We start from the raw sequence: 23,159 nt of genomic DNA on the forward strand, positions 1-23,159 counted from the left end.
CTTTACAGCTACCCCAGGCCAAGCACCACAAGGGTGGGAGAGGGAAAGGGGGTTTACTTATGCTTAGTAACCCTGGCCCCTCAGACTGAAGAAGCATAAAAGATTCAGTTTATCCTTGTTATGGCTTTTTATTCCTTTCCCTCTTTGACTTAACTTGCAAATTCAGCTTTTGGGAGGAATTCGCTTGCAGGGCTCCTTTTTGTGGATAAGGGAGCAAACAATAGTCTCTTGTCCTCTGATGTTCCACAATAGCATAGCGGGTATTGATGGGCCTTCTTTTGGAAACTAGTATTTCACACTCGTTAATGCTTCTCTCTTGTCTTACAGTTTACAGGGCAAACACTTATATATTACCTTATAACACAGGATACAGATACTGTAAGTGAGATTAATGCATGCAACAACTTACAAGCATTTCATAAAGTCTAAACACAGTCTTATAATTCTAATACCTATTTTAACAATACCAACACACACATGAGCCAGACTATATATTTGTCAGCATTCAGTTGAGACCTAGGGACCTTGGCATGAGCTGGCACCCGGTCTGCCAGTGTCACAGTGTTAATTACCCACTTTATTGTGAGTCATCTCCTACAATGTGTGTGACCCCTTTTATGCTTAACAATCTGTCCCACTTTGTATTTAGCTTGAACACTCTGGTTTCATTCTCCAGACCTGAAGCAGAGTTCTGTGAAGCTCAAAATCTTGTCCCTTCCACCAACAGAATATAAGACACACAAATGCTAAATGGTAAATTATAATAAATTATTTCTTAATTAAAGTATTGGGGTGAAATCCTGTTCCAATTGAAATCAATGGCAAAATTCCTATCCACTTAATTGACTAGAGGATTTCACTTTTTGGCATTTCCAAACTACCACAATGTATCACCATTTCAGAATATGTCTTCTGTCTAGTTTGCCAGGTGCCTCTTTTGTTTAGTTGCTTGGATTATGTTCCAGTATTTATTGAGGCTAAAGTTCTGAAATGATGCTATACCATTAGTGGTAAAGCTCTAGAGATATTTGAATAATACATGGAAAAGGAGTTGCAGCATTTGTTTAATATGTTAAATCTAATATCAGATTTATTTGTTCAGTGGAATTGTCTGTCATAATATATATTTCTTTAAGAACTGTTTAACTTTGTCAGGTTTTCTGAACATCCAGAGTTTTGTGAATGTGGCCAGAACATTCATCTCAGAGTGGGAAGACATTTTATGATTGGGTTGTTGATTTGAAAAAGTATTTTAAATACTTTTCTGTCATCACGTCTATTAGAGTGAAACATGCTGTAGTATTCCTAAAACGTGTACTTACTTTCACTTATGCACAGTTTGTGTAAATTCATACAAAGGCATAGCCTTTTTTAATGTCTTGTTAAATAAAGGACCCTCCACCCACACACATACCAGAACTGACCATAGACTACCTAGTAAAATAACACCCCAACTTGCTTAAGGTTTGTAGTCACTACTGTTGTACTTATAAGTAATAACAATAGAATTGGGAATAATTTATACATCAGATTTAGACCCTCTTTCTATTTGTGAACAGACTTCAATTTTTTACAGATGTATTTATTATTCAGAATTTGACTAATGGCTTATGCAGACATATTTCAGCCTATGTTTCACTCATGAACAATTGTTTGAGTAATCTGTATACTTGATTTCCTATTTGATATGTGTGATTTATCGCCTAAGTCATATAGTATTGTTTGTTTCCTTACCAAATGACTTCTAAATCCAAAAACGCTATCAAAATGATCATGAGGTGCACTTTTGATGTGAAGCCTCATTAGAATTTGTACAAGTATTTATGTACCAATATATAGCCATGTGAATGTTCACATTTTCACGAACATTTTTGCAAACAAAACTTGCTTCATGTGAATGTCTGTGAAAAATGAATAAAATGTGGGAAAAGCCATCAAAAGCAAATTGATTGCTTTTGTCTTCATGAATCCTTTTTTGCAATACTTGTGAAGATTCTATCCCTTACTACATAGGATGAGTAAGATATGATTGCCTTTATTCAATGTTTTGTTTTGTTTTGTTTTGTTTTTTTAACTTTCAATTCTAGGATTTATATTCAAAATCCTGATAGAAGAACAAATGAAATCTCATTGTGACCACATTGTCCGGCTATGCTGGAAGACAAACAGGAGGCACTGGATGTGGTTTTAAATGGGCTGAAACTTTATTCTTAAATATGTGGAAGTACACTGCAGATAAAACTATGCGGTGCAGGTGGTTCCATATACCTTTCCATATTCCTGGGGAGTGGCTGTCAGCCTTTCCCCTTTCCAATCCTGGTCCCATACCTCCTGCTGCTGAGACCCCACCATTTCTCCTTGTATAAGGATTAAGAGGAGCTAGAAAAAATGGGGTTGACTTCCTCCCATACCAAGTGTAGGAGCCCTGAACCATCTTTCTCCTCCCCTTTAAAGGATGCCTCATTTAAATTCTTTGCCAATTAATTGTATCTGATCACCATATCCATTCCATACTGTCATAGATTTAACTCCCAGTCTGAACTTTAGGGTTCAGATGTGGGACCTGCATGGACACCTCTAAGCTTAACTACCAGCTTAGATCTGGTCTCGTTGCCACCATCCAGATGTCTGAGTCATCTGGAAAACACTGTCTTCCCCCAAAAAACCTTCCCCTCCCTGGGTAGCCCTGAGAGACTCCTCCACCAATTCCCTGGTGAGTCCAGATCCAATTCTTTTGGATCTAAAAAACAAGGAATAATTACTCCTTCCTCCTCCCTTCCCCCCGCCCACCAACCCCTGGTGAGTCCAGATCCAATCCCCTTGGATTTAAAAATACAGGGAAAAAATCAGTCAGGTTCTTAAAAAGAAGGCTTTTAATTAAAGAAAAGAAAGGTAAAAAAAAATAAAAAAACCTCAGAGAGACAGCATACAAGCTGATCTCACAGACAACAGATTTAAAACACAGGATGTTCCCCTGGGCAAAAACCTTAGTACTCATTTGAATACCCACATTTGATTATTCCCCTAATTGCACAAAGACAAGTTACAAAAGAAAATAAACATAAACCTATTTATTCTTTTCTAAAACTTACTACTCTGATAAGAGGCTGATTTCTTGATCTTTTTTACTCCGGCTGAAACAGAAACTGACTCTAAACAAAGGAAACTTCCCTCCTTCCTTTTGAAACATCTTGTTCCCCCATTGGTTCCTCTGGTCAGGTGTCAGCTAGGCTAGGTGAACTTTTTAACCCTTTACAGGTAAAAGGGGCATTAACACTTAACTATCTATTTAAGACACATGCAGAGAACCTGCACTAGACATCTGCCACAAACTTATATAATGAGTTGCAGCATTATAGCCGAACTCCCTTCTGCCATCCATATCTCACCAGGTCCGTAACTCACTCTAGGGAAGGCAAAAAGCCAACCTCATCTCAACCAGTGTAGCAGTGAGCGATAATTCCTTCCCAAAGCCCCAAGAAAAGGGGCAACTAGTATCATGCCTGTGGCGTATAATGACAAAAGCTGGGAATTTAACTATGCCAATGAGTGGGAGGATGGGTGCAGCTAGTCTGGTCTGGGTTAAATAGGACTTTACTGGAACTGTCCTGGGTATAATACTGCCCTGTGTCTGGTCAGCTGGGGAGGAAAGGGACAGCTCCCCCTTTCCCCCAACCTATTCTAGCTGTACATCTTTCTGTCTTTTTACCTGGAATCCAGGAATTCTTTCTGGGTGGGCAGAGGCCTTAAATGGGGGCAATGACTCCCTTGCTAGCAGCCTGCTGGACAAGCCCCATCCCTGCAGTTAAATGGGACAACTCACTTTCTCTATCCAGCTAGACCAAGGGTCCCATGGCTTAATGTGCTGTGAGAACAGTCTGGCCACTAGAAGTCTTTTGTCCCTTCATTGCTATGGCCCCTAGTACAGAAAAGTACTTAAGCAGATGCCTGATTTGAAGTATGACTATCCATGTGCTTAAATCAAGTGTGTGTTTAAGTACTTTTCTGAATCAGGGTATGATTTGGTATGACCAGCATTCTCTGTTCAGATAAGTGCAAGAACTACACTAGTAGGAGTGATGCAGGCAGAGAATGAGGCAAATTGACAGAGCTGTATTGGGAAGTTTCTGAGTACCACAATGCTGTTGATCCTTCGCTTTCATTAACACCAATTTCACCCAATTTTTAAAGTTAAAAAGGTCATTTTTAACAGTCGCAAGGTAAAACTTGCTTAGCATTGTAAAGTCCATTTGAAATTAAACCACTTACCTATTTATCCCGAAGTCTGTGCTTCATGCTGGCTGTTGCTCATTAGATATGTATACTATCGTTAGGAGAAGTAAGGCCCCCCCAAAAAGGGAAAAAAAGTTTACAAAATTCTGAGCTATCAAAAGGTTAACATTTATTTTCTGTAGCAATTGGCAGCAAACAATAAGGATCTAAATGAAAACTGAGATAAAATTTTCAGCACTTTTCTGTATTTTCCCTTACAGCGTAGAGGCATTGATTTAAGAAACTTATTCAGTTTGAGATTTGGATGGAAACAGTGCAGTGTTAATGAAGGCAAGAGAAGAGGAAGAAGCAGAAGATGAATCTAATGCAGACAGCACTGTGAATGTAAACAAATTTGGTAGATATGGAGATTTTTTAGTGCAGGAACTAGAAAGAATTCAGCTGATAGCAGCCAGTAGCGGTGTGAAGTCATACATACAAGATCATCCCTAATGTTCCATAATAGTTTTGCTCATCATTTACATTTCACCAAGACACATTTCTTGTCCATCTTACTTAAACATAAAATGTGATATTGACTGTAGGCTGTATATTGATTCCAGGCTGATGGGTTTGATGCTCTGTAACATTACAACAGACTCTAGATACAATATTCCTATATATTCTTCAGAAGATACATTTCTATTCATTTGTAACAGTGACTATTTACAGCTTTTCTATTTAGTTGATAAACTTATTACAAAATTCATAGTGGAGTGGGAAACGTTGTCATATATTGTCGTCTTTTAATATTTGGAGCTGCTAACACATTAACGGCTCAATCCTGGAAGGGGCGGAGCATTCTGATCCCAGTTCAGCAAGGCATTTCAACACGTGGTTAATGTTCAGCAAGTAGTTAAACCCATTGACTCTTAACTACTTAAACTGAAGCATGTGCATTAAGTGCTCAGTTGGACCAAAGACAATCACTTTCCATGAGTAAATGCTAACTGTACGGTGTCATTTTTATCTGTATTGTTTTATTTTTACTTTTAAAAATACACTATTTTTTAGTTCATATAAATACAGACTCACACATGACTGGATACCTTCTTCTATGGAAATAAATAAGTAAATAAACTAATTAATTAAAATAAAATAAAATAAAGAAATTCCATGAGACATTAGCACTTAAGAGATGGAGTCTGACTTATCGTCAAGGGGAAAGGCTTTTATTTTTTGACATTACAGTGAATTAAGTTACCCTTTCTTTGTTAACTAGGGTTGAATAAAGCTAAAGAAGTTTCAAAGAATGTTTCACAAATGCAGTCTGACTGATCTAAATCAGACACTGCCAATTTATAATACATCCATATAATCAAAGGGACTTCAGGCTAGATGACACTACCTTGGTTTAATTATGTACCATAGGCAGGTTAAAAAACTACCTAGGAAGATGATCCTCTGTTTCTAATACACTTCTCTATATTAACTATGTTGACCTTTCTGTGTATGTTTTGTTTCCTTTAGGCTGTGCTTTGGAGGTACAAGTTTTCCCAGCTTAAAGGATCTTCAGATGATGGCAAGAGCAAAATCAAATTTTTGTTCCAAAATCCAGATACTAAGCAGATTGAAGCAAAGGTAATAATAATAATAATAATTAATAATTAATAAAAAAATTATTGTATTATAAAGCAAGAAGTACATTCAAACTGGTTGACAATAAAACAACCAGGGAATGAGAGAATTAAGGTCAGTCTAATTTACTGATGCTGAGAGGGTGTTCAGATTAATGTGATGTGTGAAATTAGGTAAATAAGTGAATACACAGTAGATACTAAGCAGAGGTATGTGAATAGGGTGCACAGTGCAATTGATTAGTTAGGAATTTTAGTATGTTAAAAGAGGGAGTTTAATCTTTTATTTAAATTAAATAAATATGTAAGTTTTATGCATGATAGTCAGCTTACTTTTTTTATCACAGAAAGAGAGAAAGCCAAGAGGCATGTCTCATCATCTTGAACTGGTGTGTTCCCCATTTTATTGTACCTTCATGCTAGTCTCCAAGAGCAGCAGCAATAATGTGCATTATGTTCCAAAGTACATGTGGACCAAAGGTAGTGATGGGCTAAAAACCCTTTGAACTCTCTAGGGGTGAAAGATATAGAGTGGCTTCTAATCGCCATATAAAAGCTTGTCATTACAGTTCTGGATCCATGTCAGATTCAAAATTCAGAGGGGTCTGCTTTCCAGTTCTGGTGTTGATTCAAAGAAAGTGCATGGAAATAGTAATACCTGTGAGACTTCTGCATAGGTTGGTAGATGCCTTGCAAGAATAAATGATATCACAAGATTTGTACCATCCCAAATAGTCTAACCATTGTAGGATGAACTGATCTCACAAGAATTCTATTAGTTAGAATTGCCTTTGAATCTGAAACCAAACTGTGATTTGAACGGGAATCTCCAAACCTAATGTATATCTAAATTGTATCCAAACAGCACTTAATTGAATGTCTCTATGCAGACACCATGCTGTGGTGCAGCACCACTAAAGCCAATGGAGTTTCATCCTGCTATGCTATAGGTAAATTTGCAAAATGAGTTTAAATAAAAATAGGGCTTGGAATAATAATAGAGATCTGAAAGGAAACATAAAAATGTTCAATTACTGTATCAAGGAATTATGCATCTACCTACATACCTACATGACATGATAAATTATGTTAGGAAAAATACACTGTTTGGGACAGTTGTGAAATTCAAGAAAAAAATGTTGAGGTACAGTCTCGCTGTGAAAATCTAATCTTTTTCCCTACACTTTTCTTTCTGTTAGTAATGTGTATATTACATGATTATTGATACTATGAGTTACCAATATCAAATCTTGTTCTCAGTTGGTGCGTGAAATCTCCTAGTGAAGTCATCAACAGTGAAGGGTGTCAGAATTCATCCCTAAACACATTAGGTTTTTAATGTATTTTAAAGGGAGACATTTTCCTAATTATTATTTCCTTCAAATAATGTAGTAATAGGTAGAATTTGTTCTCTTAGCTAATAGGAAAGCACAGCCCACCAACCCAATGCTATATGGTATTTTTCCTTTCAGCAAATAATTAGGAACTTTTATCATACTCCTAAGTAGCTACAGTGCAAGATTAACCACTCACTTTTTTATTATCTGTCTCTTACTGCTGTTCTGGTACCACAGGGTCTTCCTTTGGAACTACTTAAACTAATGATGCAATATTTCTTCAGGCATTTCTAGGAATGCAAAGATGGTTCTTGCTTTTAGATAAACTAAAAATAACCATGTTATGGATAAAATGAAACAAAATAGTTATTACAAAAAGTGCATTTTGAAGGAATACCACAGTTTCTGTATGCCTACATTAAGATCATAGGGCCAGATTTTTAAAGGCAACTAAATCCCACTGAAATCAGTGGTACCTAAATACCTTTAAAAACTGGCCCATAATGCTTACCTACCTTTGTGACGTCCTCACAAAAATGCTATATGAGTGCTAAGTACTGCCAAAAGCTAGATTCTGCCATCCTTACACATATTGATATAACTTCTCCTCCAAGCTGTGGCTCAAACATTCTCCCTGCTGCTTGCTACTTGGAGTGCTTTCTTCCTTCTCCTCAAGTGAGTCCTGGATTTTTTTGGCTCATCGTGCACAGGACACATATAGTCCTCTCCTGTCTCCCTGGTCTGGTGTCTGTGAAGTTCTCAGCTGGGTCTTGGTAGCCAATGGTGGGTTGGATCTCTGCCACACTGGATGCTGGTCTCTAAAGGGCTAGAACTGCCTGACTCATGCTCAGCAGTTCAAAGACTCCCTTTGTAGGGAAAGGCAGTTAATCAGAGACTTCCTGGGCTGTTCTGCCTCACTCAGCTCCCAAACACAAAGCTGAAGCAAAACACTAGTCAGGCTGTCCCCTCCCACTGAGGTTCTGAGCCACTCTGGCTCATCATTGGCCCAGCAAATTGCTTATCCATATTGTGCAATGCAGAACATAAGAACATAAGAACGGCAGTACCGGGTCAGACCAAAGGTCCATCTAGCTCAGGATCTGTCTACTGACAGTGGCCAATGCCAGGTGCCTTAGAGGGAGTGAAGCTAACAGGCAATGATCAAGTGATCTCTCTCCTGTCATCTATCTCCATCCTCTGACAAACAGAGGCTAGGGACACCATTCTTTACCCTTCCTGGCTAATAGCCATTTATGGACTTAGCCACCATGAATTTATCCAGTTCCCTTTTAAACATTGTTATAGTCCTAGCCTTCACAACCTCCTCAGGTAAGGAGTTCCACAAGTTGACTGTGTGCTGTGTGAAGAAGAACTTCCTTTTATTTGTTTTAAACCTGCTACCTATTAATTTCATTTGGTGACCGCTAGTTCTTGTATTATGGGAATAAGTAAATAACTTTTCCTTATCCATTTTTTCTACATCACTCACGATTTTATATACCTCTATCATATCCCCCCTTAGTCTCCTCTTTTCCAAGCTGAAGAGGCCTAGCCTCTTTAATCTTTCCTTGTATGGGACCCTCTCCAAACCCTTAATCATTTTAGTTGCCCTTTTCTGAACCTTTTCTAGTGCTAGAATATCTTTTTTGAGATGAGGAGACCACATCTGTACACAGTATTTGAGATGTGGGTGTACCATGGATTTACATAAGGGCAGTAAGATATTCTCTGTCTTATTCTCTATCCTCTTTTTAATGATTCCTAACATCCTGTTCGCTTTTTTGACTGCCTCTGCGCACTGCGTGGACATCTTCAGAGAACTATCCACAATGACGCCAAGATCTTTTTCCTGACTCATTGTAGCTAAATTAGCCCCCATCATATTGTATGTATAGTTGGGGTTATTTTTTCCAATGTGCATTACTTTACATTTATCCACATTAAATTTCATTTGCCATTTTGTTGCCCAATCACTTAGTTTTGTGAGATCTTTTTGAAGTTCTTCACAATCTGCTTTGGTCTTAACTATCTTGAGTAGTTTAGAATCATCTGCAAACTTTGCCACCTCACTGTTTACCCCTTTCTTCAGATCATTTATGAATAAATTGAATAGTCTCGCTACTGGCTTCAGCAGGAGTCCATTCTATCCTCACCCCTGACTTTAAGCATACTGGGATATTAGAGAGCTCTGGTAGCCATTATTGTGTTGTTCATAGAGTAGGAAACCTAGAGGTTCAATCCAGAGTTCCAGGAACTGGGAAACTCCAAGTGGAGTTTACACTGAATAGTGCCTTTCTCTGCAATAAGTTCCACTGAAATCAGTGGGACTTCACAGCATAAGATGTTACTCATTTAGATGAGGGTGACAGAATCCAGCCCTAATTTATTATCATCATTATTATATGTTATTAAATTTCCTTGTTGCTTCATAATGTTTTCACTTTATCATGTCTGCACATTCTCAATACAGTAAAATGGAAGAAAATGTCTGCTAGTTTTATTGTATTTATTTGCTCCTAATGATCGAAGCATAACACAGATCATAGCATGAAGTTTATATTAAAGAATCCCATAGTATTTCAACACTGGCAGGCACTAAGGCATTTGTATGGGATAGAGTGAACAATTTTGGCTTGTTCATGTTTGAACTGTGGCACTTACTTGAAGAAATGTAGATCGTCTGACAGAGCTAGTCTCCAGCACAATTCAGAGTGTTTGTCAAATGATGACTGTAAACCAAACTTACAGTTTAATAATTTTGAGCCAGATTCTTCCTCCCTTTACTCATGTTAAAATATAACTTAGTCTGGCAATAGGCCCATCAAAGTCAGCATGAACAAAGGTGGCACAATCTGGGCCTCATTATTTTGTTGCTTACCTGGCTACAGAGCGTGGTGTTTGACTAGTTTAAGACTCGGGAATTGTTGATTAAATTTTCAGAAATGTTTATAAGCCTGTATTTCATGTCCTGTGTGGCAGACTTCATTAGAGTCAGAGCATGGGAATTCTCCGCAGCATGTGTTAACGATTATGTTGAATATTCCTGGCCATCCTCACTTACTAAGGGCTAAACAGCCTGTTAGGCACAGCCCTACATTGTGGAAGGTTCAGATCCACACCACTCCAGGAGAAGCATAGGGAAGCATTATGCCTCAGACAGACCCAATTCCTTCTGGAGCTCCCTGGCTGCACAGTAGAGGGAGTAATTTGCCCTTTAAAGGGCACAGTTTACTTCCTCCTGTGTGGCAGGGTAGCCATCCAGGTGTACTGACCAGGTGGCCTGAGGGCAAACCCACAACTTTGGAGTCCTTACCCACAATATTTGTTTTTCCTCACTCTAGCCTTCCCCAGCAGTAGTGAGGTAGCAAGGACAAGGTATAGGTCTTCCCCCACATCTTTGTACAATCAGTGGAGCTGAGACAATCCTCTTCCCACTCACTCCATGAAAGCAGATGAAGAGTGAGGCAGCCTGCTAAAGCATACTTATACATAGATCTGAGCCTCATTTGTTTCCCTCTCTCATGCAGGATCCATTTCTGAGTCTCGGCTAATGTTCCAAACAGGATGTGGCCATTCTTTTCCCCTTCGCCCTAATTCCTTTTCACCTCCATAGCCGGGGACCTATGTGAGAGTGCTTGATATGAATCTCAGTGGGCAAGCCCTCACTAAACCAAGACTGAGATTCACCTCACCCAAATGTGTCCTCAAACTTGCTTCACTCCATTGTAGGCATTGTTCCATGGGCCGTGAATCATGACCTCACAGCTCTGTGAGCTGTGGCATATAGTACATGCGTGATATCATCCTCTAGACCAGAAGCCAGAAGCCCCTAGACCAGGAGCCTTTGTTGAGTCTAGAGAGAGGAGAATTTCAGAGTGATTAGCTCATGGATATTAACCCAATGCATGAATGAATTTGTTAATATTTTATACATATTCCCAGAGCTGTGGGTGAGCACATTTTGAAGAAATCTAAATAACTATTCACTTTTCATTTTTGCACTATAACCTGCTGTGTTGTCCAGCAGTTCTCTTATATTTTGGTGGAATATGTAGCACTATCACTGTTAATGTTAGAAAAAGCTATGAAAACAACTTGCTGCCAGAAGATGTAGAACAGCACCCATTCATCAAAGTCAACCTTTTTTAAAAAACTGAATCATCACCAGAGTTTATATTCCTGTGTGACAATGGAAAGTCCTTCAGTGATACTGATACCTAATATTTTTATAGTGCTACTGGATGTGTTTTTATAGTGTATTTCATGCCTGACTTAACACAATGCAAAATAGCATGCTTTGAGGTGCACATCACCATGTGCTATAGATTTAGTTACAGCTTTAGAAGGTATACTTCTTTTCACCTGGAAAAATCATTTAACATACATTTTAACATTTACATTACTCTGCACAAATATCATGCAAATATGGCTTACTTTTATTTAGTGCCTCTGTACTGTAGCTTTTTCTTGGTCAGTTTGTTAGTTGTTTCTTGATAGTTTGTTTCTTGATAGTCCTTAGCAATTTTACTGTGAATAATCAATCCATTAATAGGTCAAATACTGGAGTGTTGATGGAGCCTTGTCTAGAAGAAGCCACCTGCCCTTGAGGGGTGGCAAGGCAAAGCCTAAGTGTCTCCTGATGAGAAACCCACTGAAGGGCAACATTAATCACAGATACCCTCCAGGGGCTACGATTCCTACTGGCTATTTCCCAGCTGTCACTCAGCTGGAGAAGACTGCACAGATCCAAGCAGCTAAATAGGATTTTCCTGAACAAGAGCTACAAAATAGAGCTGTCAGCTTGGGAAATTATGAAGCACAGGATTCTCTTTACTTTCTCCAATCCCTGAAAATCAGGAGATGAAACAAGGAAGAGGAACAAGGGTGGAGCCTACTCCTCCCTCTAAGTTATAAATTTGTGGGTGTGCATGCATAGGGGCTCCTTATTATCCCTGTTGTCCATTGCGAGAGCTTCCTGGGTGTCAATGCAATCACTGGGCAGCTGTAACCTCAAAAGGCATTGCATTTCTCCTTTGAATTCAGTTCTGTAAAGAAATGATGAACTAATACAAAGGAGAAAATTCTGATATTGTTTTCTGAGGTTTACTTTTAACATATACTAAGTAAATAATATGTATCTTACATTTCTGCACTGTAAAGTAAAAGCACAAATGTATAATGTTAGTACAGAACTTCACATCACTCAACATTCAGATGGGGAATATACCCATTGAAGTGCTTGTCATACTGGTGGGGATAAAAATAAGCTGTATACTATAAACCATCGGTTCCCAGACTGGGGGGAGAGGGCATGAAGAAATTCCAAGGGGGGCACTAGGCTGTGAAAGTTTCATAACAAATTTTTTTTTATCAGGATAAAAAAAATATTTATTTATTTATTTATTTATTTAATAGACCAACAGACAATATATTATACATATTCTGTGTACATCATAATTATTGATAACATTGTCCAGTTACAGGCCTATATTATTTAACTATAATAAAGTATTAAGAATCTTTTTGTTTTTGATTATGAATATAAGTAGACAAGAGTAAAGGGATAACATAAAGTACAATAATAAAAATACAACTATAAATAAAAGTATATAACTGCAGTGTTTTCAAATTTCATATCAGGAAATGCGAATATTTTTTACTTTTTTGCCTTTCGATGTGTAGGAGTGCTGTTTCAGTGGGTAGGGAGGCCGAAGAATGATGTAGAAAGCGATGGAACTTTTAAAAATGCTCTAGCTCGCTCATGAGAGTGTTCGAGACTGTTTTATCATGGGAGTGGTTACCTCCACCACTCACAGTGCAAGAACGGCTACTTGCCAGACTGATGGTGGGTATATATAGGGCAGCACGCATCTGTACATAATAGTAGTAGTAAATAAACATTCGCAATAACTCAAATTAACTTGCATCCATTATTATTCATGAATCAGGAAAATTATTTTTATAGATTGTTTTTATTAATATATTATGGCTGTGATTAAGAAAAGGAAGTACGATGAAGACTATATTGAGTATGGTTTCACCGTTGTGGAAAAAAATTGAATCAATCATTCTCAATGCATAGTATGCCACACAGTTCTCAGCAATGATGCCTTGAGACCTAGTCGTCTTGAATGACACTTGACAAAGAACCACAGCGCTTTGAAAGGCAAACCAAAAGAGTTTTTTGCTGCTAAACTTCAAAATTTAAAACGCATTAAGCTGGACACTACTGGAGCTTTTCAGTAAGCGTCGTCTAAAGTTGGTAGAAGCATCTTATGAACTGTCATCGCTAAAGCCAAGAAAGTGCACATAATAGGTGAAACTCTTGTAAAGCCTTGCTTGTTGGAAGCAGCTGATACTGTGTTTGGTGCCGAAACCAAGAAAAAAATATCGGAAATTTTGCTTTCCGATAATTCCGTGAAACTTCGCATCAATGACATGGCAAAAGATCTAAAACTTCAAGTTGTGGAGGCAGTGAAAGCTTCTTCTTTTTTCGCAATTCAATGTGATGATACCGCTGATGTAGCACAATGCTGTCAGTTGCTTATCTATATTCGATTCATTAATGATGGAACTGTGAAAGAACTGCTTTTTTCGAAGAAATTGTTTACCACATCAAAGGCTTCTGATGTTATGAAAACAGTTTCTGACTTTTTTGAAGAAAATGGACTTTCATGGGAAAAACTGGTTGGTATATGCACAGGCGGTGCTCCAGCGATGCTTGGCTCTCACTCTGGATTTGTGACATTGGTGAAAGAAAAAAATCCAGCTGTAACCATGTCACTGCATCAAACACAGACCAACATTGGTTGCTAAAACCCTTCCAGATGACCAATGTGACTCATTGAATTTGGCCATCAAAGTTGTCAATTTTATGAAGAACAGCACTTTAAATATGAGACTTTTTGCAGCTCTTTGCATGGATTTGGTAGCGGATCATAAAATTCTTTTGTTTCACACGGAGGTATGATGGCTTTCCAAAGGGAACATGCTTTCAAGATTATTTGAACTGAAAGATGACATATATCGTGCATTTATGGACCAAACATTTAAACTTTCACTGGCATACCTCGTGGACATTTTTTAATCTTCGAACAGTCTCAGTTTGAAGCTGCAAGGGAACAATGCTGCAAACATGGTAGCGCACCATGATGCCATCAAAACATTTACAGAAAAAAATCAAGCTTTGGAAATGTCAAATGTAAGCTCAGACGCCTAACTTTTCATCTTTTCCAATATTTTAATCACTTGCTGAAAATGGAAGTTTCCAAGAACTTTGTAAAGAGGATGCAAAGAACAAAATTGTGTTTCATCTGGACTGTCTTACTTATGAATTCATCCGCTATTTTCCAGACAACTTTTCTGGCAACCTCCATTCATAAATTAGCATGTAATCCATTCAACATTGATGTCGATTCATTGCCAGAAATATTGCAAAAACAAGCACTCAAAATGAAATACAATTCAAGTGTGAAAGATATTTTTGAAAACCTAAGCCTGGAGGAATTTTGGATAAAATATTTCCCAATTTACCCAAAAGTTGGAGAAGGAGCTCTGCGTATTATTCTTCCTTTTTCATTTACGTACCTCTGTGAAAAAAAAGCTTTTCAAGGTCAGTCATAATAAAAATGAAAAGAAGGAATCGACTGGATGTCGAAAACTATTTGCTTTGCGCACTTTCATCTTTCAAACCTAGGATTTCCCAACTCGTGAAGAAAATGCAGCATCATCCTTCACATGAAATTTTTTTATGTTATTTCTTATTTTAAATTAATTTTTTATTATTTTTTTGTGCCAAGAAAAAACTATTTGTGCTTATTTTTAATTTTAAATACAAAAATTTATACCAAGTTTTTTGTGTTCTTAATTTTAAATCACAAATTGAATTTGTTAAAAGAGGAGTCGGATGATGGTAAAGGAGAGGTGGGGGGTGTGAGGGTTTCTCAAATTTTAGAAAGGGGGCATGATTCCGAAAAGTTTAGGAATCAATGCTATAGACTATCTTGGTTCTTTTGTGTGTATTCTGTCATTTGCCTTTGTTGCCACTATTATCCAAGCCTAGATTTTTACAATTATATTATACTTGTGAGTATAGTTAGCAGAGGAGGTGATCTACAATTAATACTACTTCTTCTGCATAGCACGTAAAACAGAAACTGAGTAATATAACTAGTAGGAAATTTTAGCTTACCTTTGTTTTGTTTTGTTTTAACACCAATATTGTATATGTGCAAGTAAGACCACTTCAATGGCCCAAATTACTAATGGTGTATATGGTAAAAAGAGTTGCATCCAAACTTGCCAGTGATGAGTTGGGCCCCCTTTTTCAACATCTCTGTTATAAAACTCTGAGACAGGAAAAAGGCCACTACCTAGGCCTGACCCTAACAGTTTAATGCCACAGCCAATTACTTCTGACCTGTTAGCGGGAGCAGTGGAAACATAAAGGACTGCCTGAGAGGTAGCAAGGAGGGGCTCAGCTGGAGCTATGCCCACAGGTCTGCATGATGAGACTCTTAGTTGTAGTGCTGCCTTTGTTTTGCTACTGTTATTTTTGTTTGAACTCCTTATAAGTCCTCATAAAGTTGGCCCTAGAAAGAAGGGACCATGATAATCAGGGTCCAGATAGCTTGGGGGAGAATAGGGGGCCTGAACACCAAAGAATAAGTAACAGGTTGTATACAATATTACTGTGTTATAAAAGTGTATCAAATAAGGTATTTTATGAAAGCTGGTGACTCACTGGTGATTAATATCATTGTGAAAGGTTATGTATTATCACTATATGAGGAATTGTGGATAGTCGTTGATATTATGTGACCAAACAAAGAGACAAACAGGTTTTCTCCCAGACAGGAGTGAAGGTAGCCATCTACCTGTCTCCAATGTAAATTTAGCATTATGGAAGCAAAACAACAGTAGGACCATTTACAGAGAAATCTACAGGGGGATGGGAAGTCAATAGGAAGGGACGAACAGCTGGAGGTCATCTTGACTCTTGGGACAAAACAATAAGTATGGAATGGGGAACACAGCTGCTCAGATGGTAGGGGCAAGGGAAACCTACCCTGGTAATACTGAGAGCATAATGTAGTAAAATTTAATTCTATGAGCAAGTTAGAGATAGAAAGAAAAGAGAGGTGCCATTTGATTTGTAAGAATCTACAAATCATAATTCCAGTGTTGTTACCCTCTGCGGCATGGCAGGGGGGACTCAACTTTTTTAAAATTATACTTTGCCAAAGGGATGCATAGCCTACATAAAAAAAGACATTGATCTTTGGTAGTCCTAAGGAAGTTAGCCTGGACACATAGGACTGAAAACCTGGAAAAGAGGAGACTAAGGGGGGATATGATAGAGATATATAAAATCATGAGTGATGTGGAGAAAGTGGATAAGGAAAAGTTATTTACTTATTCCCATAATACAAGAACTAGGGGTCACCAAATGAATTTAATGGGCAGCAAGTTTAAAACAAATAAAAGGAAGTTCTTCTTCACTCAGCGCACAGTCAACTTGTGGAACTCCTTACCTGAGTTAAAATTGCCCCTCACTGGCATTTAATAGCACCTAATGAATCTAGGTGGTGCCTTGTTACTTCTGGGGACGTCATCTCACCCAAGCTTAATGTTTCATTCAAAATTCAATGTAGTTCTGGGGTTGTCAGTAAAAACTGGGAGAGGGGATTTGGATATTGGGTTGTGCCAACCAAAACCCCAGCAATTTTCATTTATCTGAATGAAGTAACCAAGTACACAGAATGGAACTGGTAACCTTTTAACAACTCAACATCCTTTCTGAAATTCCTCCACTATTTCCTTTCTACAGAATTTTCTACACCTCTTATGCCAGTGAAGTACCAGGCAATCATTTCAGAATATCTGGTTACATCTCAAGCACAAAAGTATTTCTTAAAACCTTCCAGTTCTGTGAGGTTCAAATCCCAGTTAACAGTCCCAACAGATCTCCTGAAATGGTGGGTTATGCTGTGTCCTGGGTGCCTACATCATTTTCGGATATGTCTTTCCTCTCTTCAGCTGAAACTGTGCTCAATGCCTTTTTTGTGACTGGTGCATATCACACTTTTGCACAATAACCAGCTTAGGTCAAGGTTAGTGAATGTAGAAAGATCTACTATAGTCTATTTGACTGCTGCTTCATTGAAAACTGGATTTCTTGGCTTCAGAATTTTTAGACCTTGGTGGGAAAGTAAGTGAGTCAGGAAGCTTCTTCAAGGAATGGTTCTTTGCTGGTCCAGACAGCACTTGAGGTTCGGATGGTCCCCCTTTGTATGCTCCTGATAGCTGACCATAAGAGTAGCATGAAGGGTACCTTTGCCATTTGCTGTATCTTCTAAGATATCTAAGTTATCAGCAGCACAAAATATAAACCTACCCTTGACAAGGTCTGGGGGAATGTACAACCTTTCATGCAGTGCCACGTAGTGAAGAACCTTTTTTTGTAATTTCAGTCTCCAGGCAAAGTATTTTGTCATCATAGTCAATGGAGAAGCCAATGCTGTGCATCAGCTGCATGAGGAATTTGCTTTGGGTTTTGGAATGAATTGTTAAACTAATAGCCACTCAGGAAGATGACACGTACAGTGCACCTTTGTTGTGTATGTGTTGGAAACCTGCCTTTCACTCAAGCACTCATACATGAGGCTTCATGACAAAGTGGCATCCTTGTGCTCCCCTTCCTTTCTGTCGTACTTGCCAGTGCTGAGGTCACTGCAGTCACCAATACACCACTTAGCGAAGAAGTGCAGGTCCTTTTCAGGTTTGGCATCAGCTGTGGAGCCCTGAAACTCCCACATACTGCAGGACAAAATGCTTTTTCATAAAAATGTAACAGCTGCAAACAGAGTGTTCATATTACTGTTGACATTGGCGCGTTCTTCTGCTTTTGATGGTGACACATCTTTTTCAGCTTTTAAGAATGTGCTATGATTGATTTCTGCAAATAGGATTGCTAAAAAGTATGTCTCTGTCCCACAGTTCATCTTCAATAAGTGCTTTAAGAGCCTTTCTGCAGGGACTGGGTTTGGTCAGTCATGCCTAATAGTTCAAGTCAGGTGCCTGGAACGAGAGTCAGGGCCAGGGCTGGGGTCAGAGTCAGGTGCCAAGCTGAAGGTCAAAGATAGAGTCTGGTGCCAAGTCAGGAGTCAAAGCCAGAGTCAGGGGTACAGCATAGGAGCAGGGGCTTGAAGTGAGGCAGGAAAGCAGAAGCCAGGAACAGATTGGGGTCTGGAATAAGGAGGACAGGAACCAGGAACAGGCATGGCTCAGGAGTCGGGCAGGTAGGCAGGGTTTGTAGTAACAGCCAGTCAAGGATTCACCTAGTTGCTTCGGCAACTTCCTGTGCCTCTTTCTGGTTTAAGAAGAGCATCCCAGCAAATTGGTGGAGCTGGACTTTCCTCCAAGTCAGGAGCTTTGTGGCCAGGTGGCCTTTGCAAGTTAGAGCTTCATTGGCCTCCTACTGCACTAGTTCAGGTGAACTGCTGGGAGGCAGCTGTGGTCTGAGCCTGGCCTGGGTTTGAGGACCATGATCCCTCACATTTTGTTCCTCTTCAATTCCATTCAAAGAAGCTATTTCTCTGTACTTAGCCTCTACACCAGCCAGTGCCACCGCTTTCCCATCCATTAGAGCCTTGACTCCAGCTGAGTCACACAGTTTGCGGCAGTAAAATCAGTATTTGTTTCTGTTCCTTTTACCTTTTCATGCAATACATTACGCACAGTCTTGGTATAGCATTTGATGTGATATGCAGGGTCATATGTGTGGGCATCTTTTGAGTCAATGCACCCACTTAACTTTACTTTTCATGCGACATTCTCATTAAGAGTGACTGCTTCCTACAGTTTCTCTCCTGTCTTGAAACTGTGCTTAATTGATGCCTTTAGGCTTCTGGCAGAAGAAGCAGGTGTTCTTCTTGAAACGTGCCATGGGACCTAGTATAAGATGAATCTCACCCATAGCTGGCACTCATCCCGGAATCTTCATCTCTTTCCAGGTGCTTGACACAATTCCTCTCCAACCTTGCCAGATGAGTTTATGGATGCACTTCTTATAGCATGTAAGGTGCCATTGAACATAGTATTTAACGTGGTCCTCCACAGTGGTATTCTCCAAAAAATTGGCTACTAGTCAGTGTTGTTGTCTTCTCCACTGATGCCTAAAAATAATCAAATTCACAGTAAAACAATTTTGTAAGTCATTCTCTTTATACAATGCCAGTTTTTTAGAGAGAGAGACTGAAATCAGATTTTAGAAAACAAATCAACCTACACAAGACTTCTTTCTATGTGTTTGAAAGAAGAGAAGATGTTTATTGACCATGTCATTAATATTCATAAAATAACAGATGCTTCAGTCCATAAATATACATTTACACACTTGAGACAAGTGTTATCTTCTCTTTTACTTGGCCCTGTCAGTTTATATTCCGACGAAGTGGGTATTCACCCACAAAAGCTCATGCTCCAATACGTCTGTTAGTCTATCAGGTGCCACAGGACTCTTTGCTGCTTTTACAGATCCAGACTAACACGGCTACCCCTCTGATATATTTACTCTGAGAGTTATCCCAATTACTTTGTTTGTTGTGCAAGTTCTGTGTAATTTCTGTTCTGCTTTCACTCTTTTGCACGCACCTTGTTACCAAATTAGATTTTCCCCTTCCATAGAAGTGATGGATGTTTGGTGTAGTAGTTGGTTGTATTGGGAAAAGGTCATTTAGTAGAGGGATAAATGGAAGGCTGGCATCTGTAGGAGGGTAAAGTTAAGGTTGAGGTGCTCAGTCTGTGTCGAGCAGTAGTTATGGTAACAGTAAGGTGTGTAATTGTGGATGGACAAGTACTGTTAGGTGACTTTCATCTGGCAGCAGCTGCATATCAACTCTTCTCTCTTAGGAAGGGATCAGTCAGCAAAATATAGCTCCCGATAGAGAAGTTTTTATGTGTTCCTGTTTCCATCAGTGAGGCTTGCATGAATCTGTGCCTCTCACCAGTCACGTTTGTGTGCCTTCAGCACTGATCAATCAGGTTTGTGTGCACAGTGCATACATCTTTAATTACAATGTGAACAATAGATAAAGATCACCCTAATCTTTAAACAAACAAAAACTGCCCATTGTACTACATCTATTAAGAATACACATCTTTACCAAGTTTTGTGTAGATAGACAAACTTTTAAAGAGCTTTTAGTCACCAATGAAAAGAATTGTCAAGCAAAAAATTCATCCAGAGTCAAAATTCAAAGACTTCTTATTAATACATTATTAATAAACACACACTACATAGGACATAAAAACTAATCCTGTATGACATTTCACACTAATCGGCGACCTCCTTTTAAAAAATCACAAACATTTTATCCCATTTTAAGCACATTTTAAAATTCAACCCTAACTAGGAAATCACTGCCAGGTAGCTGCATGTTGATATGTCCCTCATGTACGTTTTTCTTTTTTCCTTCAGGGGTTTAAATGTGGAGTTTTCAATGGCCCTTATTTGACTTATGGGCACAAATCCCATAGAAACTCAATGGGAGTTGTGCACCTAAGTCACTTGGGTTGTTTTGAAAATCCCATAGGTCTTCATCTATTAATTTTCTCTTTGTATCTCTATAAGAAGATACTTTTTTCGCCTTTTTTACATGCATTGTTGAGCAGTGAAACAGTTAACAATGTTTACCTTTTGAACTATTGTTCTTTATATCTGAGTTAGTACCCATTGATAAGAACGGTGCAGTTCATACCTCAAAGCTATATATAGGGGACTTGCTTCTGAAAGCATAAAATGGTACATTATTAAAGATACTTAGATCTTTTAAAAAATTAGCGCTCATATGCTTTTGGTGACTGAATTGTATATCCTTCATTCACAAAACATTTCTAGTGTTGTGTTTTCTAGCATATAGAAATGTTTTAATAGATTACTATCAACTTTGTAGAACCACATATCTTTTGAGCGCATTATGCAGGATTCTGTATCGTAACTTGTTCTGAGGTGTAGTCTAAAATCACAGCAGTGCCTTACATGAAAGAAGTATAAAAAACAAGAAAAATCCATCTGGTCCCCACTATAATTGAACATTTTTCATTGCTTTCAACATCACCTACCAGTTCTTTGCTATACTTCCCAATTCTTTCTTTCCCCAGAAACCAGAGTACCAGTATGTGTCTCTTGAACTCTGCTTTAGTGGCCTTCCCTGCAGATTTTTTCACATTATTCTTTTTAAACAGTTCAGCCCAGGTTCTGCAGTTTTCTCATTTTAGTTCACATTGACTATTGGGTGAACACTTCCCCATTGGGAAAATATTATCTGTCAATTTTACCAATCCCTTTTGTAATCTAAAAAATGGTTTCCCTGGATTATCACAAAATATTTTTTTAAGTAAGAAAAAGCCTCAAGTCCTAGCCTTTCCACCTATTTAATATTTTTGAAAACAAGTGTTAGTGTTTTATTGTATTCTGCCCAGTAATTCTGCCCGTCTCTCCACAGTAAGCCAGGTAACTGCTATTAGCTTTCATATGTTGCTATCTGTGAATTATTAGCAGATTAAAATTAGTCAATACAGTAACTCAGATCTAGTTACATTTTATTTAAAGGGATAGTAATTATTATATCCTACTGGGCATTCTTAGAGCAATACTCATCAGGGTTAGTCTATGTGATCAGTGTAAGTACCTAGTGCTCGTTCACGTAAAGTTGCAAATGCACTTACCTGGCAATTAGTCACTGATTCTTTAGGTATGTCTACACTTGCAGAGTTTTGTGCTGTAAGTTTCACCAGTGATAGGGAACCAGTAAAAGTAAAGCACTAGTTTATGTACTCAATTTCTTAGGCATCAGAGAGTGTTTATATTAGCAGCAGTTTCACTAAGGATGAGAGGAACACTCCAGGGCAGCTATTCAGGAGCAGCTCCAGGCCCCAGCATGCCAAGCACGTGCTTGGGGCGGCAAGCCGTGGGGGGCACTCTGCTGGTTGCCGCGAGGGTGGCAGGCAGGCTGCCTTCAGCAGCCTGCCTGCTGAGGGTCCACTGGTACCGCGGCTTTGGACCCTCTGCAGGCAAGCTGCCAAAGGCAGCCTGCCTGCCGTGCTTGGGGCGGCAAAATCCCTAGAGCCGTCCCTGCAGCTATCCCACAGTGCAGGTCTCTCCAGTTTGATGATGGGTCTTATGGGAAGGGGGGGGAAGTGGTGGCGGGGCAACCTGGTCCCTGCACAGCCTCCTCTCCCCAAACACGGACATGCTCCCATAGCTCAGCATTGCTCTAAGCAGGGGATCGTTTGCTCCATGGAGCAGGCATAGTCACCTCGCCAGATAAGTGAGCACTTGCCAAGAAAATAGGAAGGAGAGTTTCAAAGTTCCTGGGGCTTTACAGGGAGAGGGGTAGATGTCTGTTTACCTGGCAACAGAGCAGCAGAGCTGCTGGCTAGAGGGGTCACCTAGCACTGTGGGGTATCCTCAGGAGGCTAAAAGCTATGTAAACAGAAAGAATGTGTCTTCACTTGCACATCGCCACAAAAGTATCACCAGTAAGAGCTGTATGCCTCTCATGGAGGTGGCTTTCTTTTTGTGGTGAAACTTCTGAGTTATTTACAAGTTCGCAATGAACCTCACAGGTTTGAGGTCCATGAATGATGAATCTTTCCAGTGTGTTGCAATTACCGAAACACCTGTGCTAACTGATATTTACGCTAATGCACTGAAAATTTAACGTCCAGTAATGATAATTATGAAGTGTATAGGAACATTCAGCTAGTAAGATTACTGAATTGCTTTGAAAAATCCTCAGACTATAATATTAGATTTAATATCTAATTACATATTAAATTAAATTAAATCTTAGTCTGTTGAGAAAAACAAGGGGAAACTATTTGCTTTGTACTCATAATACCTGGTATCAATATAGGTTCCAGTGCAGTATTGGTTTCTGTGCTTAAGTTTTAGGTATAATTTAATTGT

At 38.9% G+C, this 23,159-nt stretch overlaps 1 protein-coding gene across 5 annotated transcripts in view; it reads left to right on the forward strand.

Annotated features, from left to right (window-relative positions):
- SNTG1 (syntrophin gamma 1) overlaps positions 1 to 23,159 on the forward strand; it is a 543,852-nt gene that overhangs the window by 513,066 nt on the left and 7,627 nt on the right. For all 5 annotated transcript variants that reach the window (XM_050942000.1, XM_050941999.1, XM_050942002.1 and 2 more), the window contains one exon: positions 5,743 to 5,853. In XM_050942000.1, coding sequence (XP_050797957.1) covers positions 5,743 to 5,853 — 111 coding nt within the window. The remainder of the gene's footprint in view (positions 1 to 5,742; positions 5,854 to 23,159) is intronic.

Source organism: Gopherus flavomarginatus, chromosome 2 (assembly GCF_025201925.1).
Source record: "Gopherus flavomarginatus isolate rGopFla2 chromosome 2, rGopFla2.mat.asm, whole genome shotgun sequence".
Lineage (NCBI taxonomy): Eukaryota > Metazoa > Chordata > Testudines > Testudinidae > Gopherus > Gopherus flavomarginatus.